General features: G+C 56.8%; 2 protein-coding genes and 1 long non-coding RNA gene across 6 annotated transcripts in view; 1 reads left to right on the top strand and 2 right to left on the bottom strand.

The window, feature by feature from the left end:
* Nucleotides 1-177: 177 nt before the first annotated feature.
* Nucleotides 178-13,848, bottom strand: LOC121832713 (uncharacterized). Its single transcript, XR_006076394.2, has 3 exons — nt 13,355-13,848; nt 10,084-10,381; nt 178-1,484 (listed from the first exon to the last, which is right to left on the bottom strand). It is a non-coding gene; the product is annotated as an uncharacterized LOC121832713 (long non-coding RNA).
* Nucleotides 13,849-14,324: 476 nt separating this feature from the next.
* Nucleotides 14,325-23,684, top strand: Cabp7 (calcium binding protein 7). Its single transcript, XM_076545829.1, has 5 exons — nt 14,325-14,504; nt 20,886-21,029; nt 21,795-21,907; nt 22,148-22,301; nt 22,504-23,684. Exons 1-5 carry the CDS (start codon nt 14,396-14,398, stop codon nt 22,629-22,631), a joined length of 648 nt encoding a protein of 215 aa, XP_076401944.1. The 5' UTR covers nt 14,325-14,395; the 3' UTR covers nt 22,632-23,684.
* Nucleotides 23,685-23,806: 122 nt separating this feature from the next.
* Zmat5 (zinc finger matrin-type 5) overlaps nt 23,807-26,475 on the bottom strand; it is a 30,468-nt gene continuing 27,799 nt past the window's right edge. For all 4 annotated transcript variants that reach the window (XM_006972954.4, XM_042285704.2, XM_076545830.1 and 1 more), the window contains one exon: nt 23,807-24,148. In XM_006972954.4, coding sequence (XP_006973016.1) covers nt 24,019-24,148 — 130 coding nt within the window. In that variant the 3' untranslated portion in view covers nt 23,807-24,018. The remainder of the gene's footprint in view (nt 24,149-26,475) is intronic.

The following is a 26,475-nucleotide window of genomic DNA, read 5'->3' as shown; positions in this document are numbered from 1 at the left end:
AAAGGCCTTCCTCAGGCTCCCCCAGCTCCTCACAGCCCGTCCAGACACAACCCGAGCCTCCTCCTTGTCCCAGCACAGACCCTGTGTTCATGTGATCAAGACCGTTGTCTCCTAAACACCTGCTCTGGTCAGGCCTGAGAAATGTAAGAGTAATTAATGACAATAGTAGCCTATGTTGCCCTTGGCATTTTTAAAATTTTTATTTTCAGGGAGTATCTCATATATCCCAGGCTGGCCTCAAACTTGCAATGGACAGGATCACCTCAGACTCCCAATCTCTTGTCTTTTTCTCCACAGCGCTGGGATTACAGATTCATATCATTCATTCGGCGTAATACGGTTTGTTTGTTTGCTTGCCTGCTTGTTTGAGACAGGGTGTCCCCATGTAGCCCCAGCTGGCCCAAAACTCAGTATGTAGCCTAGACTGCCTCAGACTCAAATGCCCTCCCAAGTGTTCAGATTATAGGTGTGCATCACACATACCTAGACTCTGTATTATAATAGTTTAATTTGTCATTATTAATTACTACTATTATTATCATTAGTGTGTGTGTGGCTGAGGGGGCTGCCCATACATACCACAGTATGCTTTGTGGAGTTGGTTCTATTTTTATGTGGGTTCTAGGAATCAAACTCATGCCATTAAGCATGCATGGCAAGCGTTTTTTGCCCACTGAGTTACCTTGCTGGCCAGCCTCTGCACTAAGACAAGGTCTCACTAGGCAGCCCTGGCTGTCTTGGAACTCACTATGTAGACCAGGCTGACCTCGAACATGCAGAGGTCTGCATGCCTCTGCCTCCCTAATGCTAAAGTGTAGTGGTATTTGCTCTGCCCATGATCTTGGGCTATATGGGAGGTGGTGCTTCCTGCCATTGTATGGGAGCTGTCTATTCGGTTCTGTATTCGTGAATGTATTTCCTCAATTTATGTCTTAATAAATGCCTATTACCTATTAAATAGACTCACATGGATTGATCTCAATACTGGGGTTACAGGCACGCACCACTGCGTCCAGCAGCCTTTGCATTCTTCATCAAGCTTTAATCCTTGTGGCAGTCCCAGGAGAGGCCTGGACACTGTGTACACCGCAGCCCAAAGGCTGCAGCAGCACCCACTTCGGTCCTCTGAGGCATCATGGGAGGCCCTGAAGGGTCCTGTGTGCTCTGCTCATTTATATGATGGGAGGGAATAGGCTCAGGGCCCATGTGACTTCTCACAGCTGTTTTGAGCCCCATTACCTCCCATGCCTGGGTTCATCTTGCACTTAGCCTCAGAGGAAAACCACTCTATCCCCCACAGGACAGCAGTCCTTTCTCTGAGTTACCCAGATGTGGACAACAATCCTCTTGGGGACTCAGCAGCAGGGGACAGGTCCAGGACGACCTGCACTGTCCAGGGAGCCTCAGATTCTGGAGGGACAGTCCCAGGCCTGCCCTGCTCCCAGCAGCAGGGGCACTGAAGAGGAGGATGGTCTCGGTACGCCCTGGTAGGAAGAAAAGAACACAAGGTGTAAGCTCAAATGTTGCTCCCCTCCAGCTGCAGGGTCCCCCAAAAGTCGTGTTATCTCTTTGAAGCTGGGTTTGCTCAGCTGGAAGCCAGAACCATCAAAGTCTGTCATGGATGAGTAGATGAAATAATGCCCACAAAGTGCATGCATGGCGCCTGGTGTTGAACAGTGCCCATAACTGTCAGGGAGCTTGTCTCACCAAAGGGCTAATGTCCCCTAACACTCTCCTTAATCTGTCGGGCCTATGCTTGATGCACAGCTCAGACCCACCTGTAACCTCCCCAGTGCTCAGGGCAAGCAAGCGGCCCAGACCCGCTTCCTTATTGAGCCCCCTCGCCCAGCACAGAGTCCCGCACATGGGGGTGTCTGGTACCTGTTGGCTGGTGAGTCCTGGCTGGCGGAATGAGGATCTCAGGCTGGAGGGCCATTGAGCAGCACAGGGAAACAGTGCCTCAGAAAGGCTGAGGAGGAGACAGTGAGTTCCCAGAAAATGGGCATGGGGGCTGGGCGAGGCTGTAGCATGGCGGCCTCCAGGCCAGCTGGTCAGCCAGCTGAGCTGTGGTCACCGTGGGCCTGGTCATCACTAGCTGACCCTCCCCCAGCCTCACTGGCAGGAAGAGCATCCATCAAAGTCTCCTTCCCCTTGGTGGTGGCCCTGCCTGGATCCACTGGTCCTGCCACTGAAGTCACCTACCGCTTCCTCCTTTAGCCCGAGGGCATGACCTGGCCTGAACACTGTGTGCCAGGCGCTACGTTTTTCTCCATAAAACTGCTTCCCACAGAGGGGGGGGCAGCTCTCAGAAACTCCCCAAGGGTCAAACAAATGAGTCTTGGAGATGTCACTCACATGTTCATTGGTCTCACCCTAGAGCCCCTGTTGTGAAGTTCTGTTACCTTCTAGGTCTCAGTTTCCCCTTGTGCCACAGAGCTGAAATCAGCTGGAGGACCCACCCTAAGAAGCCTTCTTTGAGGACATAGCCTGTTCACCTCCGCAGAGAGCCCCTGGTACAGCATGATGGATGGGGATCCCACAAGAGGCTGGATAGGCACGCCCACACGCCTGCCACCTACTGTGGGTGATGAATCCTCTCCTCTCCCTCCCCCCAGGGGCTCAGCTCCATCTGGTCAGGCACACTGCCAGGCTGATGGATTGGCCGCCCACCAGGCCACCCTCTCTGCCACCTGCATTCATGAAGCCGCACTATCGAATCAGGAGGGCAGGTCTGGGGCTGCTCAATCATTCAAGAAACAGACGTATCCAGGCCCTACTGTGTGCTGGAACACAGTGCTAAGCCCAACAGAGTAGGACATCAGCAGTCACCAAGTGACCAGGAGACAGGCTGACTGAACACCTCCTCGGATCTGACAGGAGACCAGGGAGGTGAGCAGCTCTTACAAAGTCCTAGAAATGAGGAAGGACATGAGGAATGCCAGACCATGGTAGTGGGATGGAGCAGGAGAGGAGGGCTCTGCCTGGAGTCAACAGTGGTTGTGCCAGGAGCTGGGGCACCAGTCCCGGTCTAGAGATGAAGCAGGCTTGGAGATGGAGAAGGACTCGCCCAAGGTCGCACAGCAACATGCAGAGTTGGGCTGGAAGTAAAAGCTCTTGGTCCCTCCATCCCCGAAGTTCCGGCCTCATCCACCTCCGCCTGGACAGATGTGGGTATCCAGCCTGCCCCCACCAGTCCAGCACCTTCTCACTTGTAGAGGCAGCTGTCCCCCCTCTTGCTACCACTGACAGGAGCCAGGCAAGAAATATCACATCATTAAGATGACAAATCCTCTCACTAACTGGACCAGAAGGGCCCGCCGCCCAGCCTCACCTCCCTTGAGTGCCCTCATCCCCCGCCTCAAGCTCCTCTCCTCTCCCAGATGTCAGTCCTGCAGGAGAGCCTGTGCAGGGTGCAGCCCAGGATGCAGCTCCGGACCATCGCCTTGTCCCTAAGGTGACCTTCGGTCCCCAGCCCTGACTCATGGAAGGATGTGGTATTTAAGACCTCACCAATTCTGTCCATCAAGAGGCTGGGAGGGATGGGGACTCCGTTCCATGAATGAAGAGACCGAGGGAGGTGTCCCCTCTCCAGAGGTGGTCTCAGGCAGGGGACTCAAGTAACCCTGCCCAACTCTAATGCCTAAGCCTTCCTGTAGGACCTGTCTTCCTACCCTGGTGCCTACATGTATGTGTGTGCACCACGTCTGCCTGGTACCCATGGAGGCCAGAAGAGGATGTCAGATCCCCTAGAACTGGAGTTACAGACGGTTGTGAGCCACTGTGTGGGTTCGGGGCATTGAACCTGGGTCCTCTGGAAAAGCAGCCAGTGCTCTTTAGCGATGAGTCATCTCCCCAGCCCTCATGGGAGGGACACTTTTTAGCCTGACTGCCACCTGTGCAAAGGACAGAGCAGGGCTCACTGACCTAGACACCTACGCAGAATCCCAGCAACCTGAGCCGGGCCTCTGCCCTCGGTTTCCCTATCTGACAATGGGGCCTGGCCTTCTTCATCTCACCTGGGGCTGTTTCAGCAGCACTTTAGTGCATGTTGAGTGTGTACTCACACATATGTGTGCCACAAACATGACCCATCCTGGTGTGAATGGAGCATGCACACTCACCCTGGTGCACACATCCACACCTGTTCTGCCAGCACCTTGGTTCTTGGGATCCAGATGCCAGACTGTTCATGCATACACCCCCACCAAATGTCCAGTGGCTGCCTGTTTGTGGGCAATCCCAGCCACCAAGTTGTGTCTGTACCACCTAGGCCCATCTGTGTACACCTGTGTCACATGTCCACAGTCACTGGAGGCCCCATAGTGTCCAGAATCCTCTGGGGAGCAGGGTAAGGGACAGATGGCAGGAGACACTGCCTGGCCCCACAAGCAGCCTGGGTCCCCAGAATGACCCCCCTCCTCATCCCTTTCCAGGCCCTGCCTGCAAGGACACACCGTCCGCTGGATGTCCTGGTCTCCTTGGATGCAGACAGAGCTCACAGAGGCGTCTGGCGCATCCCAACTCGGTCACAGCAGCTGCACTGGCCCCCAGCCCCCTTCCCTGTACCCAGTGATGCCCTGATTGTTCCTTATCCCTGCTGGGCAGCAAAGGCAGCTGGCACTTAGCACCCAGGGACCACAGTGTGGAGAGGGCTCCTTTAAAAACCCACCTCGAGGAGTCTCCTAAGGTCTGGCCCTGACCTTGCCAAGTCCTCTCAGGTTTCCCATTTGAAAGATGGGAGGGAGGGGGTTAGGGAATATCTGGGCCTGATTCTCCATAAGCCCAGGGAGGGATTCAGATTTGGAGGTGCAGAGAGGAAGAAGCAGTGTTTTTTAGGGGCCAGGAGTGTTGCAGCAGACCTGAGTCTGGGGGCTGTCTCTCAGTGGACAGTCCATGTCTCCTCATGGTTCCTTGTTGGCCATTTTATAGACGAGGAAACTGGGGCCAAGATCCCCCTGCAACACTCAGTCCGTGCACCGCCCCACATTAAAGACCAGTGTATGGGCATCACGCCCAAGACAGTCCCTGCCTCCCATCCTGCCCTGGGTCAGGGAGGTGACGTTCCCGGAATGGTTTCTCCCGAGCCAGGCGCCTGCCTCCTGCTGCTCACGGCACCTGGCTCTGAGCCTGCTCCCCAGCACGGCCCATTCATTTGCTGTCGCTTCCTGGCAGGGCAGTGGGTCGTACATCACCTGGCCATGCTGAGGCGGCCAGACCAGGCAGGTGGGCAGCGTGTTGCTGGGCTCAGCACTCCTCACGTGTTCAGGAGGGTGTTCAGCCACTATGGCTCCTCCCTGCAACCTAAGGTCTCGTGTCTGCCAAGGAGGGGCCATCCTGGGGCCCCAAGGCCTAATCCAGATGCAGCTGTTTATGGGGGGAGGTAAGAGTCAGGTGGAGGGGGTGCAGCACTCAGGAGGCAGAGGCAGGTGGATCTCTGTGAGTTCCGAGGGGGCCTGGTCTACAGAGTGAGTTGCAGGACAGACAGCCAGGATTATTATATAGAGAAACCTTGTCTCAGGAAAAAAAATAATAATAATAAAGTCAAGTGGAACCCACGGGCTGACCTGGCTGAAGGTGGCAGCTGCCCTATTTGGCAGGGCAGGATTTTTATCTCCCAAACCCTTTCTCCCAAGTAATTTGCTGACATGGGGTGCTGGGTCACTGCCTCCTGCCACGGTGCTGTTGGGGGTTGAGGAGTGGGTACAGACCTCAGGCAGGGGCATCCTTCTAACCGCCCTGTCCCATGTCAGACTCTAGCCCTTGCTCAGCCCTCAAGTCCCCACAATACGACTTCACCTCCCTGGGACACTTCTGTAAGCATCCTCAAGCCCTTCATTCTGTTCAACAATCATTAGAGCAGTGAGCAAAATCCAGACCAGACAAGAAAGGTCCGTTTGTCTGCTGTGGGTCACACTGATAGATGTGCTCTGATCAGGATGAGGACAAGCGTCACTTGTCTGTTTGGTTGCTTGGTTAGTTTAAAGAGAAGGACCATCTGAAAGGTGACTTTGGGGCCTGGAGAGATGGCTCAGCGGTTAAGATCACTTCCTGCTCCTCAGAGGACGGAGTCTGGTTCCCAGTACCCACTCTACACTGTGCACCTCACAACCACCTGTAACTCCAGCTCCGTAAAATCTGATACCCTCTTCTGACCTCTGCAGGCTCTGCGCACATGTGACGTGATACCCCAACACACACATAAATACAAAATTTTTAAAATCTTTAAAGAAAAAGAAGCTGGGCGGTGGTGGCGCATGCCTTTAATCCCAGCACTTGGGAGGCAGAGCCAGGCGGATCTCTGTGAGTTCAAGGCCAGCCTGGGCTACCAAGTGAGCTCCAGGAAAGGCACAAAACTACGCAGAGAAACCCTGTCTCGAAAAACCAAAAAAAGAAAAAAAAAAAAAGAAAAAGAAAAAGAAGAGGAGGAGAGGAAGGAAGGAAGGAAGGAAGGAAGGAAGGAAGGAAGGAAGGACGGACGAACGAACCTTGACTTTTGAGTTAAGACCTGAAAGAGTGAGCCATAAAGGGTCCCAAGGGAGAGCATTTCCGGCAGATGACCGAATACGTTGCAAAGGCCCTGAGGCAGGAGAGTACCTGGCATTCTGTCATGAACAGGTAAGGGTCAAGGGTCGGGAGTCTGCTAGAGTACAGCGAGTGAGAGGATGAGGGTGAGGAAAGAGGCGCTGCCGGCCTTGTGAGCACTTCAACCTGGACAGGTGGGAGTTTGAAGGAGCACTGTAGGCTAGGGGCCCAGTGGGCGGGGCCTGGGGGACAGGGGCCCAGTGGGCGGGGCCTGGGGGACAGGGGCCCAGTGGGCGGGGCCAGGAGGACAGGGGCCCAATGGGCGGGGCCTGGGGGACAGGGGCCCAATGGGCGGGGCCTGGAGGACAGGGGCCCAATGGGCGGGGCCTGGGGGACAGGGGCCCAATGGTCTGTCTTCTAGGCTGCCCTTCTTTCTCCTCTTTTTCATCAGCTAATCCAGCAAATATTTGTTGAGTGCCAGGTACTGTTTTAGATTTTTTTGTGTGAGTTCAAGCTAAGGAATGCCCCTTTCCTATTTCCCACAATGCATTTTACAGTGTCTATCCCATGAGTCTGGGCCAGGAGCCAGGGTCCCCACACATGGTTCACATGTGTGTATGAAAACTGACCACATGGTGGTATCCAGGTCTGGTCGGCATGTGTCACACGTGTGTACGAGACATTAATCATAGAGCACACGTAAGGATGTCTTCTGCTGAGGACTGACCAAGAGAGTGGACACAAGAGCCCTCCCTATCCTGAAATCTCCCTCTGGGGCTGGGCATGTGTGGTAGATAGCATGTCCAGTGTGTGAGAGGCCCTGGGTTCCATTCCTAGCACTGTACAAAAAGTAACACTAAGCAATCAGACGAGGACGGTTTGTAGCTAGCCCTGTGAGCCTGGAGATATAAAGACGTGTCCCTCTGCCCTGTCAGAACTGGCCTATGAGATTCGGGAGTTCCTCTCAAGTTGCACTTTGCAAAAATCTTTGCCTGCCAACATGATGGAATCGAGACTTCAGAGAGGTGGCGTGTAGGGCTCTTGCCAGCCCCCCTACTCAGACACCTAGAGCCCCACCGTGGAAGGTGAGCAGACCAGAGGCCCTGCGGTGAGCCAGCTATGGCCTGGTAAGGGGTGCTGCCTGCTGTGCCCTGCCCCCAACCCCACGTGCCCCCCTCCAGTTCACCCTGGCCCCCTACAGCTTCTCTAATTACGCAGCCATAAAGCACAAATCTCTAACGATCCAATTAGTAACGCCATTGCTGCCCTGTCCAGGATTAATTACCAGTTAAACTGCAGCTGGTTTATCATCACTTAGGCTCAACATGATGAGGTGCTGTGGGCCGTGAGGGACAGAGACCTCGCTTGGCCCTGGAAGAAGTGTCTCCACCTACCATGCCCAACGCCTCCGGCTAACCCAGTTCCCTAACCCTGGGAACTCCACAGGACTGTAACCTAGTGTCCCGCAGATCTGGTGGTGGCAGGAGCTGAGGGACTCCCCGAGAACAACAGCCCCTCCAGAGGCAATGTCTCGTCTTCACCTCTCACACACTCCCTGTGAACAAAGCATCTCTCTTCTGTGCCCTGGGTGGATGCCAGGCTAATCTCAGTAACCGAGCCATGGAATGAGGGACAGGGAACTCATCTCCACTCTGGCCTCACTGCGTCTGCTCTGACCCCTTTTGACTTCTTCCTCTGCCCACAGGCTCGCGTGAGGAGAGAACGCCACTCTGATGGGTGTTCACACTTTAGCTCTGTGCCTATCCCAGGGGACACACAGGTGTTCCTTTAGGGCCCTCAGTGCTTTGTGTGGACACAGGAGAGGTCTTTGCATACAAAGGCAGAGTCCAGGAATCAGCACACGTTGGCCACTTCCTCTGGGCAGAAAGCCTTGTCCCTGTCCCTGGAGGTAAGCACACAGGCTGCAGCCGGGCACAGAAAGCAGGTCTACCTGAGGTCCCTGACACCGAGGACTGCCATGGAAATGTTTATGCTGTCCTGGACCCTAGGATCAATCCATTCATATCTTATTTTTTCTGGGCTCCCCTTTTTTCCCAGGGGAGGTACCCAGACCCTTAGAGACCCAATGATTTGCTCTATAGATGCCCCCAGAGGATGAGGCCAAACTCTACAGCTCCAGGGTGCAGACCCTCACCTCCTAGGTCTGCACACCTCAGCACCCAGATAAGCCTGAATGTCACATGAAAACCGGGAGAGGAGAGGAGGACTGTCCAGAAGAGGTGACTTCCACTGACATGTCACCCGGGCGCAGCTGTGGCACCAGGTTGGCCTGAGATGGACCCATCGGGTACCTCAGACAGTTGGTTACACTTATAAGCAACAGACTGAGACAGGAGTCTGGGAGGCCCAGAGCGGTTAGCATCCACCCTGTGCCTCATCTCCCCTAGATACAGCCTTCTCTTTGGAAGGGAACCCAGAGCAAAGGCCCATCTGGTGACACCATGGCTGCCTCCCCTCCTTCCAAAGTTCTGATTCCCATGCTGCCTCAGAGCCTGTAGTTCTACCAGTCCCCAACCAGAGGCTCCCACTTTCCTGAGGGGAAGACCGAGGCCTGGGGTCCCTGTTGTTTTCTGGGCAAAACACCCCAAACTCTTCCACCTCTAATCATTTTCCCGTTTTCCCCTCCAGTCTTTCCGTTCCCCTGGAGGCTCCACGGAGCCTTTAAAGTTCACCCAGTGCAAGCCGCATTTCTCAGGCCAAGGGGCTGAATGCCTGAACGTGTGTCTGGTGGGCTAGGTTTCTATGGTTACTGAGGGCCGACCTTGCCCTGAGGGTCCTAAGTGTCTCTCCATCTGTGATCACATCTCTTCTGTCATTTAGCTTGTTTCAGTACAAGCTAGGTGAGGCCACTCCTAGGCCCAGAGGATCATGGGAGCCAGAGAATAGGCTTATGAAGTCTAGAGCCAGGGACAGTGGCATCAGCTACCTTCACCTTCATTACTCTGTGTGCTAGCAGCATGAGCCCATTTCACAGGACAGGAAACTGAGGCCAAGACAGTTGCCATCATCAGGACACAAAGCCAGTGACAGCCTGCAGTCAGGGTTCATCACAGTCACCCTGAATCCCTCACCTCCAGGTGCTTTTCCATCCTCAAGTTGCTTCTGGAAGAGCAACAGATTTAAGGACTGCCCTCTCTGGTGTCCCTCATGCCGTCATGTTTGGTCCTATCACCTTCAGGAGCTGGACTGAAGGCTCAGAGGGGGTGTTCCGTACAGGACAGGGATCAGAGCAAACGGGCCCCGCAGGTTCCGGACTGCACCCTCTCCTGGCCCAGCCTGAGTCTGCAAGCTTATAAATTCCATTATTCATCAAGTGAGTGCCTGGACAATGAATATTTTATTCACCTCCAGACACTGTCCCCACTGGGTTCTTGGAACAACGTTGTTCTCCAGCCAAGGAGCAGAGGCCAGAGCCTCGGCTGTCCCCAGACACCCCCTCTCCCCAACCTGTGCCTCTGTACCCCTCAGCTTCTCTCCAGCCAGGCCTTTTGGCTCTGGCGACGCTGTGGCCAATGGTGCAGACATGACCTTGGCGCTTACCTTCCTTCAAGTTTGGCTTCCTCTGGTCACTGGTTCAGGTTGTCTTGGCAGGCTCTCCTGGGTCCTACACCATTTCCTCTCAGCTCAGGGCCTGCCAGAGCTGCTGGGCGCTCTCCCTGGTGCTGAATGTGGGTGGCAAGCGGCAGCAGGCGGCAGAGTGCAGGTCCAGCCAGCGAGCTGTTATCTTGAAAAGAGAGGCCTCCAGTGCCCAGAAGGAAGGGCCCTGTCTTAGGCAGGGCAGGAACTCTGCTGCTCTTGGGAGGAAGGGGTCAGCGTCCGGACTTCTCTCGCTGGAGGGCTGTTGAGGAAACAAACGGTTGGTTTCAGCTTTCAGGGAGTGGATCACCTTCCCTCACTCCCCAGCCTTTTTGGTGGAGGCTAAGCTCTGAGGTCCATGAGATCCCCTTGGGCAGGCCTGGGGCCCATGCATCTCCCAGTGGGCCCCGAAAGAGCGCAGTGTGACGGCGGTAGCTCCTTCCCCCAGCTGGGGAGCGACAGACATAATTCACACCCTGTGATCGCACCGCACCGTCTGCTCCCTTGATGTGCAGAGAGGACAGGGCAGCTGGGTGACTGTCATTCATTCATTCATTCATTCATTCATTCACTCTCTTATTCACGTCACAGGTGTTCACGTTCCCCAGCCCCAGCCCACACTCGGGGAACCTGAGGGATGCAGACTCAGAACCTGCCTTTTTATTTTTATTTTATGTGCATTGGTGTTTTGCCTGCATGTGTGTCTGTGAGGGTGTCAGATCCCCTGGAACTGGAGTCACAGACAGGTATGAGCTGCCATGTGGGTGCTGAGAATTGAACCCGGATCCTCTGGAAGAGCAGACAGTGCTCTCAACCGCTGAGCCATCTCTCCAGCCCCCAGAGCCTGCCTTCTAAAGCTAAGAGTAACCTCACACCTCTAACCTCCTTACTCCACACCAGACTTCTCCTGGCTTGATGAAACCAGAATGTTCTTGCTGTTCTACACTTAGATGTGCTCCCATTTAATAGATGAGGAAGCTGAGGCTCAAGGAGGACCCCTGCTGGTGAACGCTGCCTCCTAGAATTCTGACCAACACATCCTTCTCCTGCCCCCATGCCCTGAGATTTTTGAAGTCTTGCTTCCATGTCCCTCTGTAAAATCTTCACCCGCCTACATCAGACAGCAGGCTTCAGCCTCGGTTGCACCCAGCAGCCCATGGCCCTTGCTCCGTGGGCCCTTGGCACAAGCAGTTCCTTGCCATCATACTGGCATCGAATGCAGGGTCTGGGCACATGGGGTCTGTCTATTGAATGTCATACACAGAACTGGAGGGTGGAGGAGGTTGACAATAGTTCCCAGGAGCAACCTGGTTCCCAGAGTCTAGAAGAGCGGGGAGGCCAGCACATCCCAGAGCCTGGCTTCGGGAGCCCCTGCCTCTGCCTCAAATGGCTCTACAGCTGGATTTGGTCTCTATAGCTCCCTCAGCAGGCGCATCCCTGCCTATGATTGGGAGCAAGGGATTGAGGAGAGGGACCAGGCAGTTTGCATGCATAGCCCAGGTATGTCCTATGTCCCCAGGCACCAGGCAAAGGGGAGCAGGTACAGCTACTAGTCCAGCAAGTGTAGTGCTAATGGGCAGCCCACTGAGTCAGCAGCTAGAGTGTCCTGCTTTGCATCAGGGGAGAGTTGGAGGGACCAGCTTGAGTCACCAGGGGACTGAAATGTCAAAGATTGCCCAAGAGAGTGTGGTACACTATGATGCTAAAGCTATCGTCTCAGAGTGCCTGCCACGTAGACAGGGAGGGGGCTTGTTCTGGGGAGTACCCTGGTCACATGACTGGACAGCTTGACCCCTTGGATGCAGACCAAGGTCAATGTCTGGGGGTCAGCCCCTGTATCCATGGCCACCTGTACCTTCAGCACAGACTTGCAGGCCTGGCTGTATGGAGGATGTCCACTTGATTTTTTCTTGATTCCTTTCTGCCTCTTTTGAGATTTCCCTGACTGGGCAGTGAGGCCAGGGGCTTCAGGGAACTGGAGGGAGCTGCCTTGTGCCAGTGTGGCAGTCTCCCAAGAAAGCACCAAGAGGTATGTTTCCTGCTAGTCTGTCAGCAGGCTCCAACAGCAAACTGGGAAGGCTTAGCAAGTGAGGCGCTTACAGATCACCCCTCAATCAATACTTCACACTATGATTATTAGTTCCTGTTCCCATGGGGGGGGTGGTTTTTGTGCTAATGGGAAGCCTTCAAGAGATTTGGGGAACATCGTCAAAAATGATTAACATTAAATCATTTCATTTTTACCCTTGCCTGAGAGGTAGCCTCGCCACGTTTACCTCACATGTGGGGAAACTGAGGCCCTGGGAGGTTAAGGGACATAACTGAAGTCCCACAGAAAGAAGGTGTTAGATGTAGGAGCCCAGCGTCTGCTGAGTGGGTGGCTGGTACTTTCTGTGTCACGGCTCTGCTCCGTTAGAAACCCTAAAGGGTCTGGAGGATTCAGCTGACTGGTGGGTGGGCAAGTGGACAAGAAGGGGTGTGTGTGGGGGGGCTTTTCTGGGTGTGCTTACAACTCCAACCCCAGGTCTGAGTAGGCAGCAAGCTGGTCCAGAGGCCTGGGGCGGACACTCAGATGCCAGCTGGGGTTTGCCTGGCTTCTCTACAGGTTTCATATGCCTTGAGAGATTCAGAGCGTGTCCAAGTGCTGAAAGGCTCAAGCTTGCCTTGGCCTAGGGTGGCTGGGCCTGGTGTCTCTCACTGAACCCCCTCTCTCCGGGCCCAAGACAAGGCTATGATTAATCATCAACAAAAGCAGAAACAAGCAGAAAAATGTAATCAGCTTGAGAAGGGCATGGCCGGGCAGGGCGGTGGCAATCAGCTCCCCTGCTGGGGCCTTTGGCTGATTGGACCCAAGGGGGCAGGGAGATAGTTCAGACGGGGGTTCCAAGAATGAGACTGAGGCCAGCTGAGGCCCACCCAGGCCAGAGGGTCACCGTCTCCCATAACTGTACATGTCCACACGCATCTCTGCTCATGTATACATGCCACTCCCAGCTCAAGGGCCTTCACACCTGCACACACCTGCCTCCAGGCTTGTGCCCTTCCCTGCCAGCTCACTGTCCTGGCACATGTAGGTGGTCATGCATACTTCAGACACTCATCTGCATGTGGATTTGAAAATGCATGTACACAGTGTCCTGGACGAAGGATGAAGATAAACACATGCACATGCTACCCTCAGACACCTGCTCCCACCCCCGTAGCACACATGCTCAAGTCCCGAGGATGGTCTAACCTGCAGCCATGTGACCAACAGGCTCTGGGTCGTCGGTCTCCTCCTCACTGCCCCTGGGGACATGAGATAGACCTTGGCTTCTGCTCTGCAAGCCGAGTGGCAAGGGCTCAGAAAGGATCCAGGACTAGAGCCCCGTGTGGGATCCAGTCAACTGCTGGTGTCAGCCACAGGCCGGTGGAGTCTCCTGCAGATCTGTGCTTGGCCCTGCCTGGTGACCTTGGCCAACGTCCTTTTCTAAGCCTCAGTTTCCCTACCTTTGAGCCTCTCCCGGCACCAACATGAGGATTACTGGTTTTGAGGACCCCGCGCCTGGGGCAACCTCACCTTTCTGGGTCTCTAGCCGTTAGTTCTCATCTCTCGGCGCTTGCTGGGGGAGGGCTAGAGGGGGCAGGTGGGACAGTGGGTACAAGGAACGGCTCCACCCCCAGTCCACACCACCCTGGTCCCTCTGGCTGAGAACGTGGGGTGCGGGAGACAGCAATCCGAAGCAGACTGGGGGGAAAGCAGAATCGGGGCGAACCGGAGAGAAGGCGCCGGGGCAGGCTCGGGGCGGCCGCTCAGGGGCCGGCGGCGGGAAGGGGCGGGGGCGGGAGGGGCGGGCGGGGGAGGAGGGAGCGCGGCGAGCGCCGCACAGAGCGAGCGAGCGAGCGAGAGTGCAGGCGGCGGCGGCGGCGGGAGCCGGAGCGGCGGGCCGGGCGGCCGCACCAGCAAGCGGACGAGCGGGCGGCGAGCAGCGCGGAGCGCGCGGGGCAGAGCGGAGGGAGCGCAGCGCGGGGCGGTCGGAGCCGAGAGGCCGGAGCGACGCCGCCCCCGCTGTCCCTGCGAGGCCCCAGCCGGGAGCCCGACGAGGGAGCTGGCGGCATGGCCCGGCGGCCCGGGGCGCGGGGGCGCTAGGTCCCGGGCGGGTGTCCCGTACCTCGCCGCCGCCACCGCGCGCCGCACCGCGCGCCCCGCCCGCTCCAGCCGCCCCCGGGGCCGCCGGCGGCCCATGAGCCCCGGCCTCAAAGTTTGCGGCGGGCGGGCGGGCGCGGAGCCTCCAAGATGCCGTTCCACCCGGTGACGGCGGCGTTGATGTACCGGGGCATCTACACCGTGCCCAACCTGCTGTCAGAGCAGCGCCCGGTGGATATCCCTGAGGACGAGCTGGAGGGTGAGTGCCCCGCCGGGACCCCCGCCACGCGCCCTCCTACCTGTGCGCCCAGGTGCCGCGCTGGCTGGCCGGGGGGCGCCGGGGACCCTGCTGCGCGACTCGGATGAGCGGCTGCGCGGGAGGCGGGACGGCCCGGTAGCTCCGGGCTCCGCGGTAGGGGTCGCCGCGGCGCGGGGACAGCGCGGCCCCTGCCCGCGTGGCCCCCGGCGCTGCGGAAACTTGCGGGGCCCCGCAGCGGGGTCACTGGGCCGCGTGGCCCGCGGTGACGGTGCGGCAAGGCGGTGGAGGCTGAAGTGGGGAGTCCGAGCTGTGCCCCCCGCGCCCGCCGCCGGAGCGCCCGCATCCTGATCCCTTCCACGGCGCCCGCCCGTGGCTCTGCGCTCCTATTGACATTCCGCTCGTGTCGCGTTCAGAATCCAATCTGCTCCGGCAGCGGGAGAAGGGGAGAGGGCGACTGGCCCGCTCTTGCCGCGTGCGGGGTTGCCCTCATCCCCTTCTGCGGCCCTGCGAGAGACCCCCCACCCGTGCGCTGCCGAAGCGGCCGGGAGGCGGTGGCGACAACAAGTGGCCGGATTGGGAGGCTCAGTCTCGATAGCGAAGCCTGGAAGGGAAAGGCAGAGGCCGGAACCCAAGCCTCCCCCGACCCTAGTCCTTTGCCTTTCGGGAACAGGGACCGCAGGCAGTTGGCTATTGAAGATCGGCGCAGCTAGCAGGGACAGGGGTTCCGGGACTGAGTGTCCTGGGGCGCAGTGAGACCCCTAGGGCCTCCCTAGCTCTTTCTCTGCTGAGATTGGGGGCGGGGGTATGCTCATGATTCCCCTCCCCCAGGCCTCTTGAGGCCCCATATGGAGTGGAGTCGGGGACTCTGAGCTGATGGGAATCTTGGTCCCTTAGGATGTTTGTCGGCTGCTGGGGGAGGGGCTGATAATACCCAGAGAATGGACCTGTCTCGATCTCTGGAGTCGAGGGGTTTCAGCTCTGGGGTCTCATCTGAGCCCATAGGAGTGCGTTGGAGGGAGCGACACTGGAAAAGACAATAGTGAGAGCCGGGGCGGGGGCGAGGGGCATCTGGAAAGTCCTTCCTCAGCCCAGGCCTGGTCTGGGGCAAATTTGGGGCGAGTAGACTGTGGAAAGAGAAAGCAACTACCATGCTCACTGCACCACAGGCCACCAGACACCTGCTTCCCACAGCCAGCCCCCACGAACTCAGGTACAGGAAAAGCCGTAGAGGGGGGTCTCAGCCTCAACACAGGCAGGACAGATGGATGGATGGTGTCCCTGACCTGACCTTAGCACTCACCCTGTGAAACCCAGGTCCTGTCCTGTCTGGACCAAAGCAGAGCCTCCTTCAGGTCGGTGGAGGGAAAGGGGGGAGGAGGTAGGGGCCAGGAGGGGCACAGGGCACAGGCCAGTTTTCCTTTACTTTATTGCCTTTTATTCTGGGCCACACAGAAGCCTTCATCCATCCATCCCTTCCTCCTCATCCCTGGGACAGAGGCAACATGTCTTCCCAGACCCCGGGCAGGTTTGATTCCAGCACCCCCACCATGCCCCTGACCCCACAGTTCCAGGTCTCACTAGGTTCCTCCACTCCCGATCCCTTGGTCCTAGAGTGCACACTCAGCATAGGGAGAAGCTGAGAGGGACTGGCATGCAGGGGTGAGCAGGGCAATGGTGGGCAGCGCAAGGGCAGGGAGGCGCAATCCGTCCGAGCCATCCAGCAGGCATGCTGGCAGGAGCCCAGTGGCATTAGTCACCAACGCACCACACACACTCCCTGCTTCTCTCTGATCCCCTTCAGAGCTAGCAGAGGGGCCCTGGTGCAGGGGCACCTGAAGGACAGGGCCATCCCCGTGGCTGGCAGGTGGAGGGCACCGAGCCAGCAGACGCCTGTGGGAATCTACACATGAAGACAGAAAGTTCTCCATGATTCTTCTTGGCTGCTGCAAGCCTGAAGGCCCTCTCCAGGCCCTGGGCTCCTTGCAGCGGGCTTGCATGCCAGGGCTGGGTGCAGAGTGGCTGTCCTTCCTACAGATGCTACTTTTGTCCCCTCCTCCTCTCCAGGACACACTAGCGTTCCTGACCCAGAGCAGTCCGGGGTAAGACCCAGGCCCATCGTTAAAAGGAATCAGTGAGGGAGCCTCACGGACTAGGTAGGGGAGTCGGTGGCCTGGGGTGAAATGCTGCAGACACCTTGCGCCTGCCTGCCTGCCTGCCGCAGAAATCCAGGGGGGCAGTCAATCTGCGTGGGGAGGAGGACCCGGAGCAGGAAGGGAGGAGGGGAATGTGGGAGTGAGATGAGAACAGCCGGGCGGCACTAGGTTCGAGTCTCCACACTCTTGGCTCATGGAGTGAACTTGGACAATCATTTGCCTCTGAGTCCTGGTTTCCCCATCTATAAAAGGGGGTTGGCATTGGCATTTCCAGGAGGGATGTGGCAGAGAATGCCGTGGGAGTACTCCGCACAGGGCCTGGCAGTGGGGGCTGAGGACCCAAATGTAACAACAGAGGAGGCTGAGGAAGAGCACCTTCCGAGCTTGGAGTATGTAGTGCCCACGAGTCAAGGGGCAAGGGGCATGAGCATTGGGCCAAGAGGGCAAGCTGGGGGCAAGGACTGGGGGCCTGTGGCCCTGGGAGCTGAGCATGGCTATGGCCAGAGGAGGAAAGGAATGGACAGAGTTAACTTGGGGGCCCACCCAGCCCCAGTGAGAGAGGCAAGTGTGCTCTCACATTTGCCCTGAATACCCCACCATGGTTGGAACATACCCCTGTTCTGAAATGCATCCAAGCAGGGACCTCCAGGAACACCAAGACAGACTGGTCACTGAGACAGTGGGGTCCAGCATTGAAGGGCAGGCACGGGACTGACTGGCCAGAAAGAGGAGAGAGGCAAGCGGCCACGCAGCTGGGTTCTCAGGTGGGCACTTGACTGTTGAGCCTGTGTTGAGGGCGGCCAATTGGGGGCACTGGTGTAGGGTCACCCCCCTTTCTGCCCTTGCCTCCTGAAGCCGAGCTCATCAGCTGCCTCTGCACAGGCCAACAATTCAGGGAGGATGGAGAGTTGGGGCGCAGGGCCAGCGCCGCGGAGAGCGGCAGCCACCACAGAGGATGACTACTGCCCCTGCCAGTGTTCCCTAGCTATCTAGACTCAAACTCTCCGGCAGAGTGCTGGCTCCCTTTTGGGTTTGCTGGAGTCTCGGGCCCCTGTGCAGCTCCACAGGTTGGGGAGGGTCTGAGATGTCAGGTTCAAAATGGCAAGGAGGAGACACTATCAGCCTGGAAACCTAGAGGTCCTGCCAGCCCGTTTCCGGGCCAGACATCCCCATGCCAAGATGGAGTACAATGAGTTTTGCCTGGCCTCACAGCGCAGGGAAGGAGCAAGGCTTTCGGGGAATGCAGTGGTTGTCCATGGCATACAGTGACAGGCACCCCGACACCCACCCCTTGAGGGAACCCTTCGCAGAGGCCAGGCCCCAGCCATGGGACAAGAACCTCCCCATCTCACAGCAGAGGAGGCGCCTGAGACTCGGAGGGAAATAAGTGCCTTGTCCAGGTCTTGGCTGCTGAGCAGAACTAGAATTCAAACTCAGGCTTTGGGTGTTGGTCCCAGGCAGCAGGCAGGCCAGCCTGGCACCCCAGGTTCACCTAGACCTTTCCCTTCCCACACTGCCATCTGGGATGATCTGCTTTACAATGGCCACCTCAAAGCCAGGTTTGGCCAAACACTTGCACATACGATTTCTCTGGTTTCATCATTGCAGAAAGTCCCATGGAACCGGTAAACAGCAACGATGGGCCAGGGCTGGGATTCAAACCTGGGTCTGTAACATCGGAATACTCTCTGACTGAGAAGATGATGCCTGAACTGGGCCTCTGTAGGCAGATGGAGGTGGACTGGGCTGGCTTGGTGCTCTAAAACATTAGTGTGAGCTAGGTGTGCTGTGGGGGGTGGGGGGTGGGGGGGTGACGCACAGATGGAGAGTGGATAGCTGCGAGATTACCCAGTAGCCTTGGGAGGTCAGCCCTGCCGAGATGTCTTTGGTACCCACACGGTTGTCTCAGAGCCTGTCCCCTGAGCATATGCCCGGAGAGTCACTTGATCGTTATTGTCTCTCCTGTCTGGTGCATTTTCCTCGGGGGGCCTCAGAAAAGGGCACCGAGGCATCCCTGCAATTGAGGAGTCACCTTGAACCCTGCCAAGGTGGGAAGTATAGCTCAGACCTCAGCTCACAGCAGAGGGTGGCTTCCACAGCAGCCCCCACTGGATCTAGAACTTTGGCATGCTTCCTTGAGCTCCCTAATGGGCATCATTCTCCAAGGGGTACAATTTCTGACTTTGAGGTTCCGCAAACCAACCCGTGGCTGGTTCCCTCACCTTCAGCTTTATTTCTCTCTTCTGTGGGTGGCCCAGAAACCGTGTACTGAGGTGCGTAAACCTCTACTCGAGTCTCTCTCCGAGTGCTCTAGGAGATGGGCTCCCATGTCGGTTTCATCATCCAGCATGTCTATGCTTCAGTGACAGACCCTGTTCCAGGTAATGGGGACACTGTGGACAAGACCCACCTGTCCCAGAACAATGCAGTTTAGGGAAAGAACAGATGTGTGGAGGGGTGGGCAACCAGAGAAAAGCCCAGGCCAGCTTGGGGCAGAGAGACTGAATCATGCTAGCTGGCATCTAGGCTACATCTGAGTTTGATATGGGAATAGAAAAATGCTGCAGGTTCAAAGCAGTCTTGGTGTCCCCAGGCTTGAGGGGCTCCCCAGGGACTGTGTCCAGGACACCAGTCCAGAAAGGTGACAGCATGATTAGAAATGGGGGGGGGGGAGGAAGGAAGGGAAACGCAAGCTATCCAGACACTCCACTATCCAGACACTCCACTATCCAGACACTGCCAGGCAACTGGACTCTCCGCAGCAGCCATCTGCAGCAGCCCAGGGCTGCTGCCAGGTCGTCTCTGACCACAAGGGGCACATTGCCTCCTTCAGGGCCCAGGAAAATGTTGGTGGTACTTAGCCTGGAGTTGCTAGGGTCCAGGGTTTTCAGTACCCTGGCTCAGATCTACCAGCCCAGCCACTTTCTTGGCTCTAAAGCTCTTGATGCAGACACCGGTCCCCAAGACTTGCCTAAGGTGTGTGTGTGGGGAGGGGGGGCAATGTTTACCTCAGCCTGCCTGTGGGACTCTGACCTCTAGATTTCATGGGATCCCACATGGAAGCCAGATGAGGACCGGGACCTGCGGCCAAGCCACCTTTCTGTGGGCCATGATTTCTGCTCTGTGGTGGGACCAACAGACTGGCCTGCACTCCCTGTTCTAAGGCCAGGGAAAGTATGAGCTCTTACAAGCCATTTCAGGGCTTATGGAGTCGACAGGCCTGTGATAGTGTAACTAGCAGGATAGTGTAGTAGCCTTGAATCCACACTGAGCTAGGCTGACCTCCTGGCCTCCATAAACCCTTCTAGGTCTGCAGTGTCTTTATTCTCACACACACACACACACACACACACACACACACACACACACACACACACACGACTTCGCCTGCCGAGTAAAATTCTACCCAGGGGAACAACTCAGACAAAGGGGCCGGGAGGCTGCCAAGTGAACAAGGAGCCCTCCGGGAGCTGGGTCTCATGGACTGAAGTCTGTTCCTCTGGGGAAATGTTCTTTAGGACCCTGCTGGGTGTGATAATCAAGGCACAGCAGCAGAGAGACACGGGGGTGGGGGGGTGGGGGTGGGGCAAAGGTGAGAGGTCAGGGCCCCCACGTTCCCTGCTGGTTTTGTTTCAGTGATGCTCACATATTGCACCCATTTGCTGTGGATGAGACTAAGGCTGGCCTGAGAGCTTATGTTGAGTTGCTTGGTCCCAAGGTCCCAGTCAAATGTATTGTTCCTCCCAGAATCCCTCAGGCCTCAGTCTTCCCTACTGTACTATGGACAGCATGAAGCTCAGAAACCATGCCTGGGCCTGGTGGGATCAGCCTTCATACCTATTTTGTCTAAACCAGGAGGCCCGTGAATTCTAGCATCACTCACTAGCTAGAGTCATGTGGCCATCCCAGCGTGTGCTGCCTGGTGGCCAGAGTCTGAACTGGGAGATGAGGCAAGATAATGCCAAGTGAGGAGCTTTCAGCGGCTAACCTGGCCGGGCAATCTGGTGTTCTCCCTGCGCCCACCACATGGTGTAGTCCTGAGCATACCAGGAAAGCTGTCGGACCCACGGTGGCCACTGGCTCAGAGACCCCAAGAGTGTGTCCTGGACACCTTGTGACTGGTTCTCAACAGAGCTCTAGGTTCTGAGTGGGACTGTCAGATCCCAGAAATCTGGGGAAGGGGCTGTTGGGGACAGGACTGAGGTTTCAGCCTTCTGCTCCTCCACAGAGATCCGAGAAGCCTTCAAGGTGTTTGATCGTGATGGCAATGGCTTCATCTCTAAGCAGGAGCTGGGAACGGCCATGCGCTCCCTGGGTTACATGCCCAACGAGGTGGAGCTGGAGGTTATCATCCAGCGGCTGGACATGGATGGTGAGACGCCCTGCCTTGATTTCCGTGCCCACCATCACCTAGGCCCTGGGTCTGAACCACGGAGGCTGAGTGCACTCTGGACTCCTGCTTCCTGGGTGGTCATGATCGACTAGCTCTTCTAGCTTAGAAAGTAGAGGCCAGAGGAGGTGTGACAGTCCCAGCCACACACAGGGTCCAAGACTGCCCCACCCACTCTGTGGTCTGAGAAAGATTAAACATGGAAAAGGAGGGTGGAATCAATATCTGAGCTCCCACCACCCCAACAAATGGTGGCTGTATTTGCCATCTGGTATTTTATTGAAGAAAAACTCCTAAGAATGATTAGCAATGCCAGTCCCCCTGCTTCAGCCCACCTATTACCTCTTCCCCTTCCCTCTCCCTCCAGGGAGCAGGCACTAGTCAGGGCAGCGGGCTTCATGCTGAGCCTCATTTCCCATGGGGATGGCGGAAAGGGTGACCAGCACTGTGCTGAGGAGCCATGGAGAGTTAGTTCTGAGTGTACTAGGAGAGTCTCCCACATCTGGGGACCATCTGCTGCTCGCCTCCCCCAGCCTCCAGTAGAACCCCATCACGTTTGGTAGCCTCAACATCATCTCAGAGCCTGGCATATTTGGCATCCCTGAAATTGACTAAGGCTCAGGGAAGGGGCTGAGGTGCCATGGAAGGTCTGAGGCAGGCCAATACTCCAGTTCATGTCTTTTGAACTCTGGGATGCCTGATCCTGCCTTCAGTCTGACCCATTCATTAGCCCTGTGCCCACTCTAGGTGATGGCCAAGTGGACTTTGAGGAGTTTGTAACACTCCTGGGACCCAAGCTTTCCACCTCGGGGATCCCAGAGAAGTTCCACGGCACGGACTTTGACACTGTCTTCTGGAAGGTATGCCCTGGCTGGTGGGGACTCTGCCTGAGTGTTAGACCCACACTGTGATGAGTGGGGGGTGACCCCTGTCCACTTGGTGGCCTGCTCCTGGAGGCCTGGGCTCCTTGGGGGAATGGACTAGGAGGTTCTAGTCTTATGGGATCTGGAGGCCTGCTTTTGGGCGTGTGTACCTACGGGGTGCTGGGTGGGGACTGCGGCGGGTAGAGGCCAGAGCGCTTGTCCCTTTTGCCACCCAAGTGTGACATGCAGAAGCTGACGGTGGATGAGCTGAAGCGACTCCTCTATGACACCTTCTGCGAGCACCTGTCCATGAAGGACATAGAGAACATCATCATGACAGAAGAGGAGAGCCACCTGGGCACTGCCGAGGAGTGTCCTGTGGACGTGGAGAGTGAGTGGCCTGCCTTGGGACTCTGTGGGTGGGTCCCAGTGCTCGGCGGAGGGACATACCAGGGGTTTGCATGGGAGTTCCTGGTCCCCAGCCTTGCGTCCTTGTTTGCCCCAAGTCAAGTCCATGTGCCGAAGTGCAGACCTGATTCCATCCCTTCGCTGTCCCTTTGTCTCTCCCTGCTGTTCCCGGTGGGCGGCTGCAGCCTGTTCCAACCAGCAGATCCGCCAGACGTGCGTGCGCAAGAGCCTGATCTGCGCCTTCGCCATCGCCTTCATCATCAGCGTCATGCTCATCGCGGCCAACCAGGTGCTGCGCAGTGGCATGAAATAGGCACCACCGAGTGCCCGCCTGGCACATGCAGTGCCCAGGCTCACTCCACACTCACCGCTGCCTGCAGCCCTTCCCCCAGCTTACCCCTTGGGCCACTGCCCACGGGCACTTCAAGCCTGGACACTGACCACCCCAATCCTCACCCCATAGGCCTTGCATGGAGCCATGGCCCGGCTGTGGAGGACCTGGTGGTAGCTCTGAGGACAGCGCTAGTCCCTATACCCTGCCTGTGCCCTCACCTGGCCTGTATGTAGCGTTAACTTCCCACCACCCAGGAGCTCCTGGGAAAGGAGGGCCTTCACAGGAGTCCCTGGGATCCAGTTAGTGCTGTGATCTTTTAGGCAGGCGAGAAACTCATGTCCAGAGCTGTGGGGTGGGGTGGAGGTGGGCACAAGGCTGGGGTCCTGGGTCCCTTCCTCTGACCCCCCTTAGACCCAAAGCCAGTCTTCCCATCCACCTGTGTCTGCCCATTTCACAGCTGAGGAGCCTGAGGCTTGAGGGGCTAAGATCTGGTTTCAGATTCTTCTTCCACACGGCTTTTCAGGAAAGGCTAATGCTCACACAAGGTGGGCATCAGAGGTAGCTCTAAGGCCCATGAATTTCTGAGCCTTCCACCAAAGTCCTAGAGACTAAGGGCCAAGTTGTCCCCCAGCACAGACCCTAGAAACCCAACTGAGGAGGAAAGCAGAGCTCCTGGGGCCTGTGCGACGTCCCCACTGGCCAGGGTGCACCCTTGGAAGGCCCTGGGCCGCTTCTGAGGGATCTGACTCCCCTGAGGACCACTCTTCCAAGTCCAGGCTCTGCCTTCTGGGGTGGGGGGGCACTTCTCTGTACCCTCAGGGCCGGAGATCCAGCTCTCATCCCTGTTCCACGTGTGCCACGCCATTTCTTGGCACCGGCACAGCCCGGGCAGATGCAGGGCTGTAGCTCTTCAGGGGCTGAGACGGTTGGCAGAGTCCTTGGGCTCCCTTCCCTAGCCTGGGGCCACTTACTATCTGGGCCACAGCCACATTGGCATGCTCCGTGCCCGGCCTGGCTGAGCCTCTACTGATCCCCCAGCAAGAAGAGCTGTAAGCAGAGGACACCCTGGAGGGGAGTTTGTCTCATCCAGCCCACCTGTCCCCTGACGGAGGCAGGAGGACACAGCCAAGAACATGAGTGCCAGCAAAACCACCGAGGATAGACTTTCTTTATAAACATTTGGATGTTTCTCACCCATCTTCTCAAGATATGCCCTGAGGGATGGTGGGTGGGTGGAGAGGCCAAGCTCATAGGCCCAGAGGCTCCAGGGGACAGTGGGCAGGCAGCTCCACTTCCTAGGTCGAGCAACTGTCTTTACTATGACTGGTGACCCGGAGAAGTCAAGCGGAGAAATCAGGGGAAGAGTTCAGCCCCACTGGACTCTGGACTGTAGGGACCATCCTCCAGGAGGGGGTGCCCGCAGGGAGGGGGGCAGCTCCTGCACTGGCGGCCAGCCCACGGGGTACTGGAAGACAGTGGTTCTGATGGGTTCGGTCCTAGAGAGAAGAAAGGCAGAGGGTCAGAGCGGGGGTCTCCCGGATCCACCTTGCTCTCCCACCACACTGGCTGTGGGAACGGTGGTCACCTGCACGACCCTTCTGGAAGCAGAGCCTTGATAACATGCAGACCCTCAGAGCTGCCACCCCTTCTCGGAACTGAGTCCATGTGGGGCTCTAAGCAGAGACTGAACGACAGGAATGGCCCTGGGCAATATGGAAGTACTCTTACACCTGTGGGGAGTGGTTAAACATATATGCACGCCAACAGCAGAGATGCTATGCAGCCTGTGTAAATCAAGGCCTATATGCACTGATGAGGAGAGATGTACTATGTGAGTAATGAGAAAAAGCTTATAAAATAATGTATATAGCATGATACTATTTTTGTTTAAAAATATATAACATATATAAATGCATAAAAACAATCCTGGAAGTCATGGAAAATGTTAACGGTGGTTCTGAGTGGTGTAGTTATGGATCGGTGGAGTTTTTTGTTTGGTTTTTTTTTTTTTTTTTTTTTAACCTCTTTAAACTTCTCAAAAGTTTTACAAGCACATAAGCCTTTGAAAGCAGAAAAAAAAAATCTAATTTAAAATAGGGGGGGGAAGCCTTATCTCTTATGCTCTTCACTCTCCTCCCTATTCACCTCCCTAAAGTCGGGGCCCATCTGAAGTGATCCTTAGGAAGGACCCTTGGGTGCAACCTGCAGTATCCAGGCCCAAAGAAGCATGCAGGGAGAAGCATGCAGGGAGAAGCATGCAGGCAGCCTGCCCCTGTCCCACACCCAGACCCTGCACACCTAGGCCCACCTGCCTGATGTCTCGGGTGGAGACTAGTGGTAGGGATGGCATCTGTACCCTGGGCCTGGCACTCGAAGGCCATCCAATGACACAGTTATGCCAGACTACGAGCTCTCATGAGAAGAGACACCATGGCCCAGACAAGTTCTGGAATTCCCATGCAAACCCCTTTCTCAGGTAAGGCAGCTGAAGAACAATGAAGTGGTCAGCCGCATGCTGACCAAGGCTTTACAAGCATACAAGCCTTTGTCACAGCAATTCGCCCTGTTCCCTGACCCTTCAGTTCCTTCTGCCTCAACTTTCCGAAAGGAGAGGCCCTGGCAGCTCCTGACCTTCTTGGGTACCTAGCAACTAGCCCTCTGCAGAAAGAGGGACCTGAGCCTCTGTGAGGTGTCTGGACATGACTCAGGACTGAGAGGTGCTTCTGGGGACCACCTCAATTTGCTTGGCCACATCCATCCAGCCTGCCCTTAGGGCCAGACCCACAGCAGCAGTGCCTAGAGTGGAGGTCTTGCTGACAGCCCTGAATGCAGCTCCCAAACTCCCACTGAGAGGACAGGGAGATCCCCTGCCTGGTGGCCTGCTGCCTGCTGAAAGGCGGAGGACAGGGGCACCCCTCACAGCGATCTGCTGCCTGCTGGAAGCGCAAAAAGCAGCCCTGACATGATTGATGGTGCTGGGGGATTCTAGAAGCTCCACCAACCACAGTGAAGATGCTGTAGGAGAGACTCCACAGTTGCTGAAGGGAGTGCCCCAGATGTCGGCCAACCTGGGGATTCCTGTGGGGCCACGGTAATGGTGGGGCTCCCCCAGGGAGGGGTGGTCTTGGGGAGTTCCTGCCCCCAAGCTTCAGACCTTTCCTTTAACAAGTGGCTCAGCCAGTGGCCTGCCTGCTGAGCCCCCCCCCCCCCCAGGAGAAGGGCATCACTCATGTCCACTCGTGGACACTGACACCTTGCCGGGACCCGGCCTCGGAGCCCACTCCTGCAGAGCCCAGGGTCACAGGTGTGCAGTGCTCTTCATGGCCGGCTGGCTCTGTGTACAAGGGCACAGCAGGAGCCTGGCATGTGCCCAGCTCTGGTCCTTATCAAAAGGAACTAGTCTTACAGGGGTGAATGTGCAGGACAGAGCGCTGGCCCAGAGAGGGGTGCACGTGGGAGATTAAGAAGGATAAAGGGACAATCAGAAGAGCCAACAATAGGAAGCCTGGATAGCGCCGCCTGGCCAGCCAGGGATTAGCCTGTGCGTCCGTCCCAGGTCTGAGGCCAGTCGTTCCCTTCTGCGGCTGCTGTCTGCTCTTGGCTGGTCCCTCAGGGTCAGGGCTGAGGAAATGAGCAGACACCGACTGTCTATGCCTTTGGGGAGCCTGTGTCCCCCACTAAGAAGGAGAGTCAGCCTGGCTTCCAGGGGGTTCTTGACTTATGGATGCTGGAGCCCACAGGTCTGGGGGGTACTTGGTGAGCCAGGTGGCATCTGTGTCCCAGGGGAGAGAGCATACATCCTGAAAAGAGGAGTCCCCACACG

This window comes from Peromyscus maniculatus, chromosome 10, assembly GCF_049852395.1.
Source record: "Peromyscus maniculatus bairdii isolate BWxNUB_F1_BW_parent chromosome 10, HU_Pman_BW_mat_3.1, whole genome shotgun sequence".
NCBI classification, from domain to species: Eukaryota; Metazoa; Chordata; class Mammalia; order Rodentia; family Cricetidae; genus Peromyscus; species Peromyscus maniculatus.
Note: the sequence above shows the minus strand (reverse complement) of the source record. Positions and strands in the feature narration are given on the sequence as shown.